The sequence below is a fragment of the Sphaerodactylus townsendi genome, linkage group LG05, assembly GCF_021028975.2.
Source record: "Sphaerodactylus townsendi isolate TG3544 linkage group LG05, MPM_Stown_v2.3, whole genome shotgun sequence".
NCBI classification, from domain to species: Eukaryota; Metazoa; Chordata; class Lepidosauria; order Squamata; family Sphaerodactylidae; genus Sphaerodactylus; species Sphaerodactylus townsendi.
Window position 1 is genome coordinate 2,787,086 of NC_059429.1, and position 20,659 is coordinate 2,807,744.

Consider the following 20,659-nt stretch of genomic DNA (forward strand, 5'->3'; position numbering starts at 1 on the left):
TCAGATCTCGCAAGCTAAGTAGGGTCAAACTGGCAAGTATTTGGGTGGGAGATCTCCGTGGAATACCAGAGGTATGATACCGAGGCAGGAAACGGCAAACCAATTCTGAACACCTCTTGCCTTGAAACATCTATCAGGGCTCACAATGTCGGATGAGACTTTGATACTTCCCATTTTCCCTACATTTCTCCCTCTTGTTTTCAGTGAGACTCTTCAAGACTCTTCGAGAAGTAAAGACTCAGGCTGTTTCCACACACACATGCCCCTCCACCGGCATGAATTGTGCGGGTGGAGGCTCAAGGACTGCTCGCACAGCAGCGTGTGAGCTGCCCTGACTTTCTCCCCTGGAGGTCGGAGGGCAGCGTGGGCATGTTCCCCAGCCCTCCAGAGTGACGCTGGATGGGACGGTGAGAGGAGGGGACGGGGAAAACAGCATCTTCCCAGCAGTGCGATTCACACCGTGCCGGCGGGAAGACGGCGCTTTTCAAAAACCTTGCTCAATGAGTGAGGTTTAAAGCGCCGGCTTCACGCCGCTCTGGGGCGGCCAAGATGGCGCTGCTGCCTCCTATGTGAACGCTTCCCCATTTTTGCCATCCCTGGGGTACTCTATTCTGCCCATGCGGAAAGGGCCTCAGTGAGACTCTTCAAGAAGTAAAGACTCATTCTACTGACCTTGGTGACCTGCAGTGGTTTTGTCTTGGTCTACATACTGTCTCAACTGGCTGTTGTACCCCTTCCCCCCCCCCCATATGGATTTTTGCAAGGGACAAGAAAAATGGCAGGGCTTGAGTTCCTCCAGGAGAAACAGAACACTGACCTGAATTTCTCAGCTTCCTTCAATATGAAACCGGCCTGAGGTAAGAACTATATTATGTGACACACTTGGAATGTTTAGTATACAATGCATTGCTGAAAGCTTCCACAGCTGGAATCGCCTGGGTGCGGTAGCTTTTCTGGGTTGTGTGGCCATGATCTGGTAGTTCTCACCATGACACGCCTCCGACGATGCCAGCCATAGATGCGGGCAAAACATTAGGAGTAAAAACTACCAGACCATGGCCACACAGCCTGGAAAACCCACAACAGCCAGTTTAATATACACTTTATACTTTTTGAATTATCTGTAAACCAGGAAACAGAAGAAACATGGGCCAAGAGGTGCCTGTGATACATGGTGGAGAAGATGGTGAAATTCTAAAGGGGAAAAAAGAGGACCCAAACAACTACCGCCCAGTCAGCCTGACATCAATACCAGGAAAGATTCTAGAGCTGATAATTAAGGAGACAGTCTATAAGCACTTGGAAGGGAATAATGTGATCACTGAAAATCAACATGGATTTCTCAATAAGAAGTCATGCCAGACTAACCTTATCTCTTTTTTTGATACAGTGACAGACTTGGTAGATGAAGGGAATGCTGTGGACGTAGCATACCTTGATTTTAGTAAAGCCTTTGACAAATTGCCCCATGACATTCTTGCAAGTAAGCTGGAAAGATGTGGACTAGACAATGCAACTGTTAGATGGATTTGGAATTGGTTGACTGGCCGAACACAAAGAGTTCTCATCAGTGGCTCATTTTCATCCTGCAGAGAAGAGAGTAGTGGAGTGCCACAGAGTTCTGTCCTGGGCCCAGTGCTATTCAATATTTTTTTATCAATGACTTGGATAATGAAAAATAGAGGGCATGTTAATCAAATGTGCAGATGATACCAAATTCGGAGGGGTTGCTAATGCCCTGGAGGACAGGGGCAGGATTCAAAATAATCTGGACAGATTAGATTAGAGGGCTGAACCAAAACTAGCAAAATGAATTTCAACAGAGATAAATGTAAGATTCTACACGTAGGCAGAAAAAATGAAAAGCACAGATTTAGGGTGGGTGACACCTGGTTTGACAACACTACGTGCCAAAGGGATCTGGGAGTCTTAGTAGACCACAAACTGAACATGAGTCAGCAGTATAATATGGCAGCCAAGAAAGCCAATGAAATTTTGGGATGCATCAATAACAGTATAGTGTCTAGATCAAGGGAAGCAATTGTACCGCCCTACTCTGCATTGGTCAGACCTCACCTAGAGTTCTGTGGTCAGTTCTGGGCACCGCAATTTAAGGAGGATATTGACAAACTGGAATGTGTCCAGAGGAGGGCAACCAAAATGGTAGAAGGTCTGGAGTCCATGCCCTACGAAGAGAGGCTTAGGGAGCTGAAGATGTTTAGTCTAGAGAAGCAAAGGTTAAGGGGGGACATGACAGCTATGTTTAAATATTTGAAGGGATGTCATGTTGGTAAGGGAACAAGCTTGTTTCCTGCTGCTCCAGAGACTAGGGCCAGGAGTAATGGATTCAAGGTGCAGGAAAAGAGATTCCACCTAAACATTAGGAAGAACTTCCTGACTGTCAGGGCTGTTCGACAGTGGAATTCACTGCCTCAGAGAGTGGTGGAGTCCCTTCTTTGGAGGTTTCTCAACAGAGTGCTTTGGAGTGCTTTGATTGTGTGTTCCTGCATGGCAGGGGGTTGGGTGGTTGGCCCTTGTGGTCTCTTCCAACTCTTGGTTCTATGGGCAAGTGTCATTCACACTGAAATTTGCTGACAGCCACATGTAACACAGTTCTCTCCAACATCTCCTGGAAGGGCTAACATGCAGAGGAGAAGTAATGGGGGGTGTTAATTTTTCTCCTGCCTACCATTTCATCCTGCAGTTCATCTTCTGCCCCCACCCCACCCCCCACCCCCCACAGGTTCTAGGCAAGTGGAACAGGCCTGGCCAACTGTTCCTTATTCTGTTTTTTTTAACAACATCCAGTTTTTACAACATCCAATAGGGTTTTGATATGCAATCTACATCATATTTCTATGTACATCCTTTAGACCCATAGCAGAATAACATAAGAACATCAGAAAGAGCCTGCTGGATCAGACCAGAGTCCATCTAGTCCAGCACTCTGCTACTCGCAGTGGCCCACCAGGTGCCTTTGGGAGCTCATGTGCAGGAGGTGAAAGCAATGGCCTTCTGCTGCTGCTGCTGCTGCTGCTGCTCCTGAACACCTGGTCTGCTAAGGCATTTGCAATCTCAGATCAAGGAGATTGGTAGCCATAGATTGACTTCTCTGTCCAAGTCCCTTTTAAAGCTATCCAGGTTAGTGGCCATCACCACCTCCTGTGGCAGCATATTCCGAACACCAATCACATGTTGCATGAATAAATGTTTCCTCTTATTAGTCCTAATTCTTCCCCCCAACATTTTTAATGCATGCCCCCTGGTTCTAGTATTGTGAGGGAAAAAAATCTCTCTGTCAACATTTTATGCATGCATAATTTTATAGACTTTAATCATATTCCCCGTCAGACGTCTCCTCTCTAAACTAGAGTCCCAAATGCTGCAGCCTCTCCTCATAGGGAAGGTGCTCCATACATATCTTGCTGTTTTGACCCACACCAGTAAGGATAGAAAAGGCATAATATTTTACAGAGAGAAGTTGGTGTGAGGATTAGAAAACTGCAGGGAACTCAGGCACAGTGACTCAGCACACAGGAAAAGCAAAGGCGAATTTTCTGATCGAAACAGCAGAAATTCAGAATTTTGCTCCCCGTCCTAATGGGATTTGCTTGGGGGAAAGGGTGGTGAAAGGTGAACTGCCCCTCCCACACTATAAGTCCACCTATCATAAGGCCCATTTGCCTGCAGAAATGGCCACCAGAGCAATGTCACATGGTGTGTGGTTTGGTCTTTGCTGGCAGAGAAGGATATTTCCCAACAACTGGAAGGTAAGGTGACATCATTTGGAAAGATCTGGGGCAGTTCACCCTGTGAACTTATCTGGAAATTATCTGGAAAGCCTCTCAATGCGTGTGACAGATCAGGGTTTGGTGGTCTTTCTATTCCAGGGAAATTTCTTAAGAACACTTAATGGGACAACAAGAAAAGAGTCCAAGATGAAACAGTTTTGTTTATGTATCTTTCCTCCCTATTTGTCTCTGTCTCTCTGTTTCTCTCTGGACTCTTTGGAAAATGGATTGCAGACAAAAATATTAGCTGAAATGCAGGCAGAGGCAGGCTGCCATTGGGCAGAGCTGGGGCACTTGAAAACAGTGCAGCAGCGATTGAGAAATGTCCCGGTAGGCTGGATGGATGGATCCAGGGGGAGCAAAGGGCCCCCCCTCCAGAATAAAGGGGGCAAAGGAGAAAGCAGTATTTGAGGGGGCTGGAGCAGAAACCAATTTCTTAAGAGCAAAATGCTAAAAACAGGAACCTGCCTGGTTCTGAGTCAAAGTTTTGGCCCACTTAGCTGCCTTCTTTGCATAGACTCTTCCCAGTCAGGTAACCTGAGATCTAAACCCAGGACCTTTGGCTGCTGAGTATGCGCTTCATTAATGTGGCTCAAATTCTATATTACGATTCGTAACTTGTAGGGCCCGGAATCCTGACTTTGATGCGAGCAATCAGATGTCAGGAGCAGGGGAATTAATTTCCCCAAGTTTGGAGGAGGCCGATTCAGATCAAGATTGCGGCACGGGAAGCCTGCAGCCCTCCTTGTGTTTTTGTGATCTGAAATGGCCCCAAGGGGCTTTACTTACCAGTTGGGGGACTACAGCCCTTCAAAGGGATACTGGAGCCCCCCTACAAGGCATTTGGGGTCAAGAAAATAGCGAGAGGGGAAGGCTAACATCCCTTCTCCCCCTATCTGGCAGTCCCAATCTGAATCAGATCCCAGCACACTTGGGAAATTAGTTTTTTCTATTCCTGACATCTGAATGTTGATATCAAAGACGGGGGCGGGGAATCCCAGCTGTGCACATCACAAGTTGCACTGTCTAATTCAGGCACAAGCTTTAGCTCATGAATATACAGAATCAGACTTCCTTCCTGCCCAGTAATGTCTCTTCTGACTGGTAACAGCCCCTCCGATAGCGAAAAGTCTTTTCTGTTAACATGAATCTGCACTGGGGAAATTCTGCATGTCCACCAGGTGCCCATACCGCTGAGCAATAGCACCAAGCCTCACTATAAATTTTGGCCTTATGTCTAGTAAGACAATTGGTCCAGCTCCATCGTCTTAGACCGGCTGCACCACTCTCAGCTCCCAGGACTGGCTACCTCAGATCCTTTCACTGGGACTGAGTCAGGTATTTTCAGCCCACGAACAGGTGCTCTGCCACTGGGCTAGGTACATCCCATTGTTGGGGGGGGGGAGCTCTTTGAAGAGGGAAGGACTTCCCCTTCATGTCTGCTAGCGGGTGGGTGGAGTTTACTGATTCTAGAAGAAGAGAAGAAGAGTTTGGATTTCTATCCCCCCTTTCTCTCCTGCAGGAGACTCAAAGGGGCTGACAATCTCCTTGCCCTTCCCCCCTCACAACAAACACCCTGTGAGGTAGGTGGGGCTGAGAGAGCTCCGAGAAGCTGTGACTAGCCCAAGGTCACCCAGCTGGCGTGTGTGGGAGTGCACAGGCTAATCTGAATTCCCCAGAGAAGCCTCCACAGCTCAGGCGGCAGAGCTGGGAATCAAACCTGGTTCCTCCAGATCAGAGTGCACCTGCTTTTAGCCACTGCTCTTAGCCACTACGCCACTGCTGCTCCCTTCTCCCCTCACAACAAACAACCTGTGAGGTGGGTGGGGCTGAGAGAGCTCCGAGAAGCTGTGACTAGCCCAAGGTCACCCAGCTGGCGTGTGTGGGAGTGCACAGGCTAATCTGAATTCCCCAGAGAAGCCTCCACCGCTCAGGCGGCAGAGCTGGGAATCAAACCCGGTTCCTCCAGATTAGATACACGAGCTCTTAACCTCCTACGCCACTGCTGCTCCTGCTTCTAAAGGCAAAAGTCCTCTGTGCATGCTCACAGATTCTCTTATAGAGGGAGCCCCACCTGAACTCTTTAGGGAGAGGAAGGCTGTGTATTTTCCTGCCCATTTTGGGTTTGAATTAGGCTTAAATCTGCCTTTCAAAGGGAGGCCGGCCTTTCCCCAAAGCAGGACCAAGCATTCAAAGATTCTTATTTGTTTATGTTTTCATTTCTACCTAATGTTGTCAGGCCTCAACCAGAGTGGGGATCCTCTGCCTCTACTGCCAGTCAGCTCGCCAACGGGGGACAGGGCAGGCCTGAGCCAGCATTGCAGCAACACTGCTGGCATCCCTGTGGCATCATTGGCAGGTGCTAGATCAGTGGTGGCGAACCTTTGGCACTTCAGATGTTATGGACTACAATTCCCATCAGCCCCTGCCAGCATGGCCAATTGGCCATGATGGCAGGGGTTGATGGGAATTGCAGTCCATAACATCTGGAGTGCCAAAGGTTTGCCACCACGGTGCTAGATGCTCTAGCATTTGGGCAAAAACTCTATGGTAAAAACAGCTTTTGCCAAATACCAGAGCATCCCGGCAGAGTCAGCAAAGTGATGACATCACGTCCGGTACATGCCGGAAGTGATATCACTGCAGTGCCCACCACTGCCTATAAGTCCTCCTGCTGGCAAACTTACTTTTATCCCCAATAAGGATTCAAAGTGGCTTGCAACATCCTTTCTGAGGGTAGCAATCCACAGCTCCCCCCCCCTCCCCCCGGTTTCCCTCGCAGTTCCTTCCTTCCCCCTGGCTACTACCTCGAGTTGCGATTTTAACTTTGGGGTTTTATGTTTTTAACTTTTATTTTTAAGTGGGTTTTATCCAGTGGTGGGATCCAAAAAATTTAGTAACAGGTTCCCATGGTGGTGGGATTCAAACTGTGGCGTAGCGCCAATGGGGCTGGCTGGGGCATGATGGGGGCGTGGCCAGGCATTTTGGGGGCAGGGCATTGCTGGGCAGGGCTGTGGCAAGCCGCTACGCCGGTCCTTGGGTGGGAAACGAATGCATGCAGGCGCAGGCTGACATGCACGCCGGTGCACCTCCTGCTAGACGGCTTCAAGTTCTGCGTGCTACTGCTGAGAGGAGGGGCATAACTAAGGCAAAAATCACGTGGCAAAATCACCCATTAGTCACCCCCTCTACCAAATGGGTTACTACCCCATTTGATTGTGAGACCAGAGCCCCTTCCACACACGCAAAATAATGCATTTTCAAACCACTTTCACAACTGTTTGCAAGTGGATTTTGCTATTCCGCACAGCTTCAAAGAGCACTGAAAGCAGTTTGAAAGTGCATTATTCTCCATGCGTGGAATGAGCCCAGATTTCTCAGAAAGCATCACAAAGGCAGGGGTGCAGGGGGGAAGGGGGGGCTGCAGAAGAGAAGCAGCTGGGGGGAGGATAATTCCCCTCGACCCAACTCCCATGTTTCCCCTGCAAATACCATTGCCACTTGTTTGTTGTCAATAGTCTCCTTATTTGCTCCTGAAACTTATCCCTCCAGTTTGAGAACTTTAGGGCAGATGTATGTGAGTCCAAGAGGACCTTTTGTGCTTTCTTACACGGGCCAGGGTTTTACTTCTGGCCCGAGTCCAGTCGTGTGTATAGTTTTCGTGATTATAAGACAGGCCTCGCGCTTCCTCCCATCCCACTGTTTTCATTCATGGCCACAAGCAGCAGAGGAACTGGGGATGAGCAACTCCTGGTTAGTGTTCCCTTTACCTGGGAACGAAGCCAAGCAAGAAAGAGAGAGAAAACAGCCTTCTTCCAGGAGACAAATGCCACTGGCTCGGAGTCCCAGAGATCATTTATTTCTGCCCAGAGTAAACAACGGCGACGTTCATGTAAATGCTATATTTGCTAATTCCAAAGTTCCCCTTCTTGCCACAGACCTGGACACCTCTTTCCACACCCAGAGCGGAAAAGGCAGCCCTGCTTAAAATCAAAAATTGTAACTTGGGATGTTTCTAGTGGTGGGATTCAAATAATTTAACAACTGGTTGTTTACAAGCACCATTTGAACAACCAGTTCTGCCGAAGTGGTGCGAACCGGCTGAATCCCACCACTGGATGTTTCCAAACTTCGTCTTGACCAAATTGCTTCCTAGCTTTTAGGCCCAGTCTTGTTTCCAAGGTGGAACGGAGACGCTATGAACCCTCCATGTGCTCTGTGTACTGCAAGTTGAGCAATAATGATCTTTTTATTGTATTTGAAATTCTTGGCACTAGTTTTATGCCTAATAAAGGTTTTGGATTTGGATTTGGAACCCTCCATGTGCAATTTGATGGAGCTTTCCTTTCCTTCATGCCTACTCCCTTCTCGTATTAACAATGTGCCATGTACATGGATAAGCATAAATACTTCTAAAAGGTTCAGATGGTAGTGTTGAGATTATTTTTGGTGAAATGCTTTTTCCATGCTTCCATGCTCTCTTGAGCATTGCTAGAGCGGCACATGAGCAGGAGTTTGCTACAACATGAATTAGATCATCCATAGTGCCGGTCTGCAACCTTTCCCAAACACATACTGATAAACACGGGTCAAAGAAATCAAAGATAAAATTTTGATGCTCACATTCCTGTTTTCTGCAGTTTTTCATCGATGCCCATCAGTAACACCAAGGGCAAGAAGGGAAAGATGCAAATGAGCAAAAGGGATGGAGCATTTGGGCGCCCTGCGCATACTCCAGTTCTGGAATTCATTTTAGAAACTGTCCAGAACAAGAATTCAGAAGGAATGCAATGTAATACAGAGCAAAATATGAGAACATTATAGAAACAAAGTATTGTCGAAGGCTTTCACGGCCGGAATCACTTGGGTGCTGTGTGGTTTCCGGGCTGTATGGCCGTGTTCTAGCAGCATTCTCTCTACAGACCCACTAAGAAAATTCAACAGATGCTACGTTCAGCAAAGGATAAGAGGGATCCTCTAGCTACTGCAGGAGTCTACCGCATACCATGCAGCTGTGGACAAGTCTACATAGGAACCACCAAACGCAGCGCGCAGACACGTATCAAAGAACACGAAAGGCACTGCAGACTATTTCAGCCAGAAAAATCAGCAATAGCAGAACACATGATAAACCAACCTGGACATAGAACATTATTTGAAAAAACAGAAATTCTGGACCACTCTGAAAACCACAACGTCAGACTACACAGAGAAGCCATTGAAATCCATAAGCACATGGACAATTTTAACAGAAAGGAAGAAACTATGAAAATGAACAGAACTTGGCTGCCAGTGTTGAAAAATACTAGAGTCAAAACAGTGTCTAACCAGCTCCACACAAACATAGGATGGCTATAGACAAAGGAAACAAAGGCCAGGATACTTCTATTCAGATTCTCCCACCTATTGACCTTGCTATCTTTATTGTTACTCCCATGCTATAGACTTCATTGTCACTCATACTTCTATTCAGATGCCCTCAACTATTGACCTGATTGTCTTCTTTGTTGCTCACAGACAATGTTTCTTCACCCACCCTGGACACTCCAACAGGTATATATACTCCACTGGCTTTCCCAACATCAGATCCTCTGAAGATGGCAGCCACAGATGCAGGCGAAACGTCAGGAGAGAATGCTGCTAGAACACGGCCAGACATCCCGGAAACCACACAGCACCCAAATTATAGAAACAGGAGGGGAGAAAGGCATTCATTTTTTTGCTGGAAGGTCGTACAGGTGACTGCCTTGCCCAGAAGAACACAAGCACCCACGTTCTGACCTTCAAATGAGTATGTGGAAAGGAAGTTAACATGGCATAGCCTGATCTCAACAAATCTCAAAAGCTAAGCAGGGGCGGTGCTTGGAAGGGAGGACTGCCGACGAAGGGCCTGAAGAAGAAGAGTTTGGATTTATATCCCCCCTTTCTCTCCTGCAGGAGACTCAAAGGGGCTGACAATCTCCTTGCCCTTCCCCCCTCACAACAAATACCCTGTGAGGTGGGTGGGGCTGAGAGAGCTCTGAGAAGCTGTGACTGGCCCAAGGTCACCCAACTGGCGTGTGTGGGAGTGCACAGGCTAATCTGAATTCCCCAGAGAAGCCTCCACCGCTCAGGCGGCAGAGCTGGGAATCAAACCCGGTTCCTCCAGATTACATACACGAGCTCTTAACCTCCTACGCCACTGCTGCTGGATGAATATATGTTGGGAGTGCTTTGATTGTGTGTTCCTTTATGGCAGAGGGTTGGACTAGATGGCCCTTGGGTCTCTTCCAACTCTGTTTCTATGATTTTTTATGATTAGAGTCCACCACTCTTGACCACGGTTCCTCCAGATTAGATACACGAGCTCTTAACCTCCTACAGCCACTGCTGCTCTACGCCTGCAGGGAAAAGCAATGGTAAACCACCTCTGCTTCTTGCTTGCCTGGAAAGCCCCTTGCTAAGGTCACCATAAGGTTGCAAATTGACAGGGTTTATATACATAATTAGGACACAAGTCTAGGTTCAGCATGTTATGTTCCTGTGTGGCTGCGTTATTTTTATCCATGTATACATTTCAACAGTAAATTTCTTTGGCACTGAGAGCAAAGGTTCCCCCCCCCCCCCCCGTTTTGATTTAAGGGACAAAAGGGGAACCTTGTGAAAGATAAAGAACCAAGCTGGGAAGGAGCTGATGCAACGCCGGGAAAGGAATGGCAGCATTTTGTACATAACTCATTGATATCTTAAAGCTGTCTATATTCCTCGTATATTTTTAAACACAGCACGGCTATACTGCGCATGTACATTAAAACAATAGCATGGCCTCTGTCATACAGCACGAGTGAACATGTCCTTGACCGGTCGGCAGTTTTTCTCCTGGGTCCAAAGTTTCAGCCCCCACGACGCCAGCCTCAATTCTAATTGCCAAAAGGGAATAATTCAAATAAAGGTCTCCGGATTCTCCAAAGCATCTCTTTGCATCGCAGACCCCAGCCCGTCGATCGATGGCCAATAAAACCTCGGCAAGAGAGCACACGCCTCTCCCTGTGGCACTTTTGGTATTTTAAAGCTTAGAACAAGCCGGCCTTTGCAACCATACTGGGGACGGACATCCCGAACAAGGGCAACCATTTGGCTAGAACTGCGAGACATTTGGATGGAGACCCGGAGGGTTTCCTCCTGCCGGCATGAAACCGTGCTGCTGTAAATGCTCGTAAGCTTGTTTTATATCCAAGCAGATAAACAGGCCCCAGGGCCCAGCGGATGGTGCAGAGTTTCTCTGTTTCCCTGTGCTTCCATCTGCAGGACTGAGGTAGACTTATCACCCACAAGCTGTCCCCACGTGAAGGTATTTCTTTCCATTCCTCAACCATTCTCGTTCGCCTTTGGACAACCACGCTTGTGTCAGCAGCCTCCAGGAGCTGCTTTGCGGGCAACCCGGCTCTCTGGCTTCCTTCCTTCCTCCCACGCCTTCCTTCATATGCAACCGCACTCTTTGGCGGACACCTCGTTCACCGTGTAGTAGCGGTTCCCCGTGTCCAAGAAGGAGATGTCGTCGTCATAAGCCAGGGGGCGGCAGCACGGCCGAGCCCGCACTTTCTCTTTCTTGATCTTCTTCATCTTCCGCACGTTTCTCAAAGACAAGTCATAGTTCCGCACCGCGGAGTCGCAGGTGCCGCTGCAGTAGCGGAACAGCACCGTCTCGTCCGAGGTGTAGCCCAGGCCCAGCTCACTGACCGTGACCTCCAGTTCCTTGAGAGAGCAGGGCTTGTGGCGGGCCTTCGCCCGCTTCATCCGGTTGCTGGCTTTGGTGAAGAGTGGCAACTCGTGGCCTCCAGAATTCATTGATTGGCTGTACCGTTCGATTAACGTGGAGATCAGCTGGCGGATTTCTCCCTCTGTGTAGCTCTCGAACAACGTACTGTCTGAAATGAAAACCAGAACGGGTGTTAGCAGTTGCCAAATAAAACATGACAAACCAAGGCTCGGGAGTGGGTGGTAGTAGATTTAGGAATGACAGACATGGCTTGGCTGCTGGTAGGATATAAGGGTAGGTGGCTAATTACTGTGGTAACAATAGTAACTACTAAATAATGACATCAATTCTGGCATGACCCCCCCCCCCCAAAATTGGCACCATGATGAGGTGATGCTCTAGCACTTGTCCAAAAACTCTAGTTTTGGATAACTGCTAGAGCATCACTCTGGTGTGATGCTGGCACTTCTGGGTCATACCAGAAGTGATACCGTATCACATGGGGGTGATCTCTTCCCCCCACCCACCCTCCAATTTGGCTGTCCTTTTTCAGCCACTGGCAAGCTGAATGTCAGCATGCACCAACCAAAATTGCCAGGAGTCTGCCCACCATAAGAAGGCATCTCGTTCTGTCCCCCAAGTAAAACAATCTAAAAGTGTCCCGTTCTTGGGTGGAACAGAGTGGGAGACCCACAAGCAAGGTGTAACAGTTCAAAAACAAGGTTTATTGCCTGGAAGAATTGAGACCCTAACTCCTCCCAGGGTCTGACTAAGATAAAGTACTTGCTTGACTGGAACAGTTTGAAGCTTGAGACTTTTGTTCTTTCTTTGACTGCTTCCAAGAAAGTCCACTTTGCCTGTGCTTCTTCTGGGTTCCTTGAGCGTCCTTTATCTGGATTCTACTTTCTGTACACCTTAACTTTATGCTATCTCTATCCACCTTGGACGTAACAGATATTGTAGCCTTCCAACTACCCTAGGCACCTTAGACTGACTGACTGAACTAAACAGGGGATTACTGAGTAATAACAGGAAGACTGCCTCTAGTGAGATTTCTTAAAGGGACAGGGTCTGACTAAAATTCCCTCCCTTAGAAGACTATACAAGGAACTAAACCATTGTAACTATAGGGATACTTATGCCTAATAGGAAACACATCTAACAAGTCTAGGTGGCTCGATTTCCATGAATTTTAATTTTGTTTTACAAACATTACATTCTACTTTTCTGCCTTTACGATAGCCAACAAGGTGGCTAACTGATTAAAACATACATAACAATATTATATTTTAGGACCACTGAGCTATATCAGAAGATATCATCTGGGACAGTATGGGCTATGATCATAATGTGATAATGAGTGATAAAGCTATGGAGGAAATTTCTCCTTATGTTTTCTATGAGCTACTCAGAGCAATCTCTGTGTGGTGCTGGTATTTATATTCTGGGGAATTATAAAATAATTGTCATTATAAATCATTGTTTACTTATAATAATATTGAAAAGCAGGAATAAGAATGTTAATAAATTCATATCATTTATATTATAACAATTTAGTGAGCTGGCCAATGCTATTCATGCTGTTCTTTTCTCAACTAATCATCAATCATTTTTTTAAAAAAATTATAGCCAATGTGTCTCATTGAATCAATGTTATGTATTGTTCAAACAAAGAGATATATATTTTGTATTTGATCAAAATAAGTTTTAAAAGATGAAAAATTGATATTAAGATATACAGTGCAATAATTATGTTCAGAAATTAATGATAGTAACCAGTAGTGGGATTCAAATAATCTAACAACTGGTTGTTTAGATGCACCATTTTAATAACCGGTTCTGCCAAAGTGGTGCGAACCTGCTGAATCCCACCACTGATAGTAACGATATGTCAGTGTTTATTTGGTATAAATATATTTGATTAATAGAATTTGCTCATTTTTAAAAGAACGTTAATATAAATATGTTAGCTCTCTAGTGTTTAGAATCGTTTGTTAGGAGAGATCTCTTATATTTTTGTTGTTCTATGTCATTGTTTTATTGTTTCTATTTTTGTAATTACTGATTTTTTTTAAAAAAATGAAATTAAGAAATCTTTACATATTTCTAAATACAGAAGTTTTTTAAAACCTCCAAACATTGGGGAATTAGTGCCCCAAATGCATTTGGGAGGTGGGTTATTTTAATTGTTTTATAATATAATTTTATCATGTATTCTTTTGAATTATTAGCCATCTTGGTGACCCTTATAAGGGCTGATAGATTGGAGATAATTTTTGTAAATAAATCCATAATAAACAAACGATGGCCAGTTCTGGATCAGTGCCCCACCTGTCTTCAAAAAGTTTCAGAGGCACTTTTCTTTGGGTTCCTGACCTGCTCATTGAGATGGGCTTCTGACCACAGCAGTCTGCTTTAACCAAGCTCAGGCTCATTCCGCACAAGCAGAATAATGCACTTTCAAACTGCTTTCAGTGCTCTTTGAAGCTGTGCGGAATGGCAAAATCCACTTGCAAACAGTTGTGAAAGTGGTTTGAAAACGCATTATTTTGCGTGTGCGGAAGGGGCCTCAGTGTGATGCATCAGAAGAGTATGGACTTTGGCCCCTTAAAAAAAAAAACTACGCTCCTGCTTATTAAATTGCATGCATTGAGCATCCACCGTGCTTCATAGGAAGCCTGGACTTCATTTGCAAGGAGGATTTTAATGACTTGCACAAAGCCTCCAAGGCCTTCTAAGTAAGCCACTGGCCGGAGGCGTTCCTTCATTCCCAGCCCAGGACGAAAGAACAGAGGCACTCCATCTGATTCCAATGACCGTCCCCTGCCTGTAATTTGCTGCAGCCAATTTGGAAAAGAATCTGGAATGTTGAGTTAGGATTTTCTTTTCTTGTTTGTTTACTGGGTTGTCCATTTGAATGGCGGGGGTCCTTTCAGAAGACTAGGAAGGGGGTTTGCCATAAAGGCCAAGGTGTTAGAAATCCATCAACTGTACACCACAGTATCAAGTATCAAGAAAGTATCAAGGAAGCAGTGGTGTAGCACCAATGGGACAGGGGGCACTTTTAAAACTGTAGTCTCTTTAAATTTTTATACCCTGTATTTATTGTTTTATAATTGTATTTATGTAGGTTTATGTAGGGAAATTTATGTAGGGAAATTTATGTAGGGAAATTGCAGAGAAATTTATGTATTCTTTGCATCTGTCTTCACCCAAGAGGAGGTGAGGAAAATTCCTGCACCTGAATCAAGCTTCTTAGAAGGCAAATCCGAGGAACTAGCGAAGATAGTGGTAGACAAGGAAGAAGTTCTGGCAGCCATTGATAAACTAAATGCTACCAAATCCCCTGGCCCAGATTGCATTCACCCAAGAGTTCTTAAAGAGCTCAAGCATGAAATTGCTGATGTTCTTACTTTAATATGCAACTTATCCCTGAAATCAGGCTCCATCCCTGAAGACTGGAAGATGGCCAATGTCAAACCAATCTTTAAGAAAGGATCTAGGGGGGATCCGGGAAATTACAGGCCAGTCAGTTTGACATCTGTTCCTGGTAAATTAGTAGAATCTATCATTAAAGATAAAATTATTAAACATGTAGAAAAGCAAGACCTGCTGAGAAAGAGTCAGCATGGCTTTTGCAGAGGCAAATCCTGTCTTACAAACTTACTAGAGTTCTTTGAGGGTGTAAACAGGCATGTGGATAAGGGGGAACCAGTGGACATTGTCTACTTGGATTTCCAAAAGGCTTTTGACAAAGTTCCTCACCAGAGACTATTGAGAAAACTCAGCAATTAAGGAATAAGAGGGGAAGTCCTCCTATGGATTAAAAACTGGTTGAGAAACAGGAAGCAAAGGGTGGGTGTAAATGGGAAATTCTCACAATGAAGAGATGTAAGGAGTGGTGTCTCCAAAGGATCCGTTTTGGGACCAGTACTCTTTAACCTATTCATAAATGACCTGGAAGTAGGGGTGGGTAGCGTGGTGGCCAAGTTTGCAGATGATACCAAATTATGTAGGGTGGTGAGAACCACAAAGGATTGCGAAGAGCTCCAAGCGGACCTTGATAAATTAGGTGAGTGGGCTAAGAAATGGCAAATACAGTTCAATGTAGCAAAATGTAAAGTGATGCACATAGGGGCAAAAAAACCAAACTTCACATGCACACTACAGGGGTCAGTGCTATCAGTCACAGACCAGGAAAGGGATTTGGGCGTTTTAGTTGATAGTTCCACGGGAATGTCAACTCAATGCCTGGCAGCTGTGAAAAAGGCAAACTCTATGCTGGGGATCATTAGGAAAGGAATTGAGAATAAAACTGCAAAGATTGTCATGCCCTTCTATAAAGCAGTGGTGCGACCGCACTTGGAGTACTGTGTTCAGTTCTGGTCGCCACATCTCAAAAAGGATATTGAAGAGATAGAAAAAGTACAGAGAAGGGCAACGAGGATGATTGAGGGACTGGAGCACCTATGAGGAGAGGCTGCAGCGTTTGGGACTCTTTAGTTTGGAGAGGAGACGGCTGAGGGGGGATATGATTGAAGTCTATAAAAGTATGCATGGGGTAGAAAATGTTGACAGAGAGACATTTCTCTCTCTTTCTCACAATACTAGAACCAGGGGGCATACATTGAAAATGCTGGGGGGAAGAATTAGGACTAATAAAAGGAAACACTTCTTCAAGCAACGTGTGATTGGTGTTTGGAATATGCTGCCACAGGAGGTGGTGATGGCCACTAACCTGGATAGCTTTAAAAGGGGCTTGGACAGATTGATGGAGGAGAAGTCGATTTATGGCTACCAATCTTGATCCTCCTTGATCTGAGATTGCAAATGCCTTAACAGTCCAGGTGCTTGGGAGCAACAGCCGCATCAGAAGGCCCTTGCTTTCACATCCTGCAGGTGAGCTCCCAAAGGCACCTGGTGGGCCACTACGAGTAGCAGAGAGCTGGACTAGATGGACTCTGGTCTGATCCAGCTGGCTTGTTCTTATGTTCTTATGTTCTAGGTTGTGAGCCACCTGGCAGGGACAGTGGGATATCAAATTGAATTATTATTTAAACAAAAATAAATAATAATTCACAGCTGCCAGATCTTTAATAATAATAATCATATTTAATAATAATCATATTTAATAATAATCATATTTAATAATAATATCACAGCTGCCAGATCTTTACTGGTTGTTCAGATTTCTTACAATTCAAGCCTCACCCAGAGGCCGAGGACATTGTCATGTATCAGCGCAGTATTCGTGCAGATCTCATGATCCACTGGAATTTATGCAAGAATTATAAACTGGTGGGAACTTCACCCAGAGGAAGTAATGGAAAATGGGGAGATTAAGATCTTGTGGGACTTTTGAATCCAAACAGACAAAGTGTTGGCATATAACTCACCAGATATCATAGTGATCAAGAATAAGAAAGTGACCATGATCAATTTGGGTGCTGTGTGGTTTCCGGGCTGTATGGCCGTGTTCTAGCAGCATTCTCTCCTGACGTTTCGCCTGCATCTGTGGCTGGCATCTTCAGAGGATCATATTCAGATGATCCTCTGAAGATGCCAGCCACAGATGCAGGCGAAACGTCAGGATGGGGGGGGGGGGGGGGGGGGGGGGGGGGGGTGGGGGGGGGGGGGGTTGGGGGGGAGGGGGGGTGGGGGGGGAGGGGGCTGGGGGGGGGGGGGGCTGGTGGGGGGGGGGGGGGGGGGGGGGGGGGGGTTGAGGGGTGGGGGGGTGGGGGGGGGGGGGGGGGGTGGGGGGGGGGGGTGTGGGGGGGGGGGGGGGGGGGGGGGGGGGTTGGGTGGGGGGGGGGTGTGGGGGCGGGGGGGTGGGGGGGGGGGGGGGTGGGGGGGGGGGGGGGTGGGGGGGGGGGGGGGTGGGGGGGGGGGGGGGTGGGGGGGGGGGGGGGTGGGGGGGGGGGGGGGTGGGGGGGGGGGGGGGTGGGGGGGGGGGGGGGTGGGGGGGGGGGGGGGTGGGGGGGGGGGGGGGTGGGGGGGGGGGGGGGTGGGGGGGGGGGGGGGTGGGGGGGGGGGGGGGTGGGGGGGGGGGGGGGTGGGGGGGGGGGGGGGTGGGGGGGGGGGGGGGTGGGGGGGGGGGGGGGTGGGGGGGGGGGGGGGTGGGGGGGGGGGGGGGTGGGGGGGGGGGGGGGTGGGGGGGGGGGGGGGTGGGGGGGGGGGGGGGTGGGGGGGGGGGGGGGTGGGGGGGGGGGGGGGTGGGGGGGGGGGGGGGTGGGGGGGGGGGGGGGTGGGGGGGGGGGGGGGTGGGGGGGGGGGGGGGTGGGGGGGGGGGGGGGTGGGGGGGGGGGGGGGTGGGGGGGGGGGGGGGTGGGGGGGGGGGGGGGTGGGGGGGGGGGGGGGTGGGGGGGGGGGGGGGTGGGGGGGGGGGGGGGTGGGGGGGGGGGGGGGTGGGGGGGGGGGGGGGTGGGGGGGGGGGGGGGTGGGGGGGGGGGGGGGTGGGGGGGGGGGGGGGTGGGGGGGGGGGGGGGTGGGGGGGGGGGGGGGTGGGGGGGGGGGGGGGTGGGGGGGGGGGGGGGTGGGGGGGGGGGGGGGTGGGGGGGGGGGGGGGTGGGGGGGGGGGGGGGTGGGGGGGGGGGGGGGTGGGGGGGGGGGGGGGTGGGGGGGGGGGGGGGTGGGGGGGGGGGGGGGTGGGGGGGGGGGGGGGTGGGGGGGGGGGGGGGTGGGGGGGGGGGGGGGTGGGGGGGGGGGGGGGTGGGGGGGGGGGGGGGTGGGGGGGGGGGGGGGTGGGGGGGGGGGGGGGTGGGGGGGGGGGGGGGTGGGGGGGGGGGGGGGTGGGGGGGGGGGGGGGTGGGGGGGGGGGGGGGTGGGGGGGGGGGGGGGTGGGGGGGGGGGGGGGTGGGGGGGGGGGGGGGTGGGGGGGGGGGGGGGTGGGGGGGGGGGGGGGTGGGGGGGGGGGGGGGTGGGGGGGGGGGGGGGTGGGGGGGGGGGGGGGTGGGGGGGGGGGGGGGTGGGGGGGGGGGGGGGTGGGGGGGGGGGGGGGTGGGGGGGGGGGGGGGTGGGGGGGGGGGGGGGTGGGGGGGGGGGGGGGTGGGGGGGGGGGGGGGTGGGGGGGGGGGGGGGTGGGGGGGGGGGGGGGTGGGGGGGGGGGGGGGTGGGGGGGGGGGGGGGTGGGGGGGGGGGGGGGTGGGGGGGGGGGGGGGTGGGGGGGGGGGGGGGTGGGGGGGGGGGGGGGTGGGGGGGGGGGGGGGTGGGGGGGGGGGGGGGTGGGGGGGGGGGGGGGTGGGGGGGGGGGGGGGTGGGGGGGGGGGGGGGTGGGGGGGGGGGGGGGTGGGGGGGGGGGGGGGTGGGGGGGGGGGGGGGTGGGGGGGGGGGGGGGTGGGGGGGGGGGGGGGTGGGGGGGGGGGGGGGTGGGGGGGGGGGGGGGTGGGGGGGGGGGGGGGTGGGGGGGGGGGGGGGTGGGGGGGGGGGGGGGTGGGGGGGGGGGGGGGTGGGGGGGGGGGGGGGTGGGGGGGGGGGGGGGTGGGGGGGGGGGGGGGTGGGGGGGGGGGGGGGTGGGGGGGGGGGGGGGTGGGGGGGGGGGGGGGTGGGGGGGGGGGGGGGTGGGGGGGGGGGGGGGTGGGGGGGGGGGGGGGTGGGGGGGGGGGGGGGTGGGGGGGGGGGGGGGTGGGGGGGGGGGGGGGTGGGGGGGGGGGGGGGTGGGGGGGGGGGGGGGTGGGGGGGGGGGGGGGTGGGGGGGGGGGGGGGTGGGGGGGGGGGGGGGTGGGGGGGGGGGGGGGTGGGGGGGGGGGGGGGTGGGGGGGGGGGGGGGTGGGGGGGGGGGGGGGTGGGGGGGGGGGGGGGTGGGGGGGGGGGGGGGTGGGGGGGGGGGGGGGTGGGGGGGGGGGGGGGTGGGGGGGGGGGGGGGTGGGGGGGGGGGGGGGTGGGGGGGGGGGGGGGTGGGGGGGGGGGGGGGTGGGGGGGGGGGGGGGTGGGGGGGGGGGGGGGTGGGGGGGGGGGGGGGTGGGGGGGGGGGGGGGTGGGGGGGGGGGGGGGTGGGGGGGGGGGGGGGTGGGGGGGGGGGGGGGTGGGGGGGGGGGGGGGTGGGGGGGGGGGGGGGTGGGGGGGGGGGGGGGTGGGGGGGGGGGGGGGTGGGGGGGGGGGGGGGTGGGGGGGGGGGGGGGTGGGGGGGGGGGGGGGTGGGGGGGGGGGGGGGTGGGGGGGGGGGGGGGTGGGGGGGGGGGGGGGTGGGGGGGGGGGGGGGTGGGGGGGGGGGGGGGTGGGGGGGGGGGGGGGTGGGGGGGGGGGGGGGTGGGGGGGGGGGGGGGTGGGGGGGGGGGGGGGTGGGGGGGGGGGGGGGTGGGGGGGGGGGGGGGTGGGGGGGGGGGGGGGTGGGGGGGGGGGGGGGTGGGGGGGGGGGGGGGTGGGGGGGGGGGGGGGTGGGGGGGGGGGGGGGTGGGGGGGGGGGGGGGTGGGGGGGGGGGGGGGTGGGGGGGGGGGGGGGTGGGGGGGGGGGGGGGTGGGGGGGGGGGGGGGTGGGGGGGGGGGGGGGTGGGGGGGGGGGGGGGTGGGGGGGGGGGGGGGTGGGGGGGGGGGGGGGTGGGGGGGGGGGGGGGTGGGGGGGGGGGGGGGTGGGGGGGGGGGGGGGTGGGGGGGGGGGGGGGTGGGGGGGGGGGGGGGTGGGGGGGGGGGGGGGTGGGGGGGGGGGGGGGTGGGGGGGGGGGGGGGTGGGGGGGGGGGGGGGTGGGGGGGGGGGGGGGTGGGGGGGGGGGGGGGTGGGGGGGGGGGGGGGTGGGGGGGGGGGGGGGTGGGGGGGGGGGGGGGTGGGGGGGGGGGGGGGTGGGGGGGGGGGGGGGTGGGGGGGGGGGGGGGTGGGGGGGGGGGGGGGTGGGGGGGGGGGGGGGTGGGGGGGGGGGGGGGTGGGGGGGGGGGGGGGTGGGGGGGGGGGGGGGTGGGGGGGGGGGGGGGTGGGGGGGGGGGGGGGTGGGGGGGGGGGGGGGTGGGGGGGGGGGGGGGTGGGGGGGGGGGGGGGTGGGGGGGGGGGGGGGTGGGGGGGGGGGGGGGTGGGGGGGGGGGGGGGTGGGGGGGGGGGGGGGTGGGGGGGGGGGGGGGTGGGGGGGGGGGGGGGTGGGGGGGGGGGGGGGTGGGGGGGGGGGGGGGTGGGGGGGGGGGGGGGTGGGGGGGGGGGGGGGTGGGG

At 53.9% G+C, this 20,659-nt stretch overlaps 1 protein-coding gene across 1 annotated transcript in view; it reads right to left on the reverse strand.

Moving 5' to 3' along the window:
- Window positions 1–10,136: 10,136 nt before the first annotated feature.
- LOC125432707 (glial cell line-derived neurotrophic factor-like) overlaps window positions 10,137–20,659 on the reverse strand; it is a 41,225-nt gene continuing 30,702 nt past the window's right edge. The window contains exon 5 of the mRNA XM_048496564.1: window positions 10,137–11,698. Within this exon, the coding sequence (XP_048352521.1) occupies window positions 11,250–11,698 (449 nt within the window). The 3' untranslated portion in view covers window positions 10,137–11,249. The remainder of the gene's footprint in view (window positions 11,699–20,659) is intronic.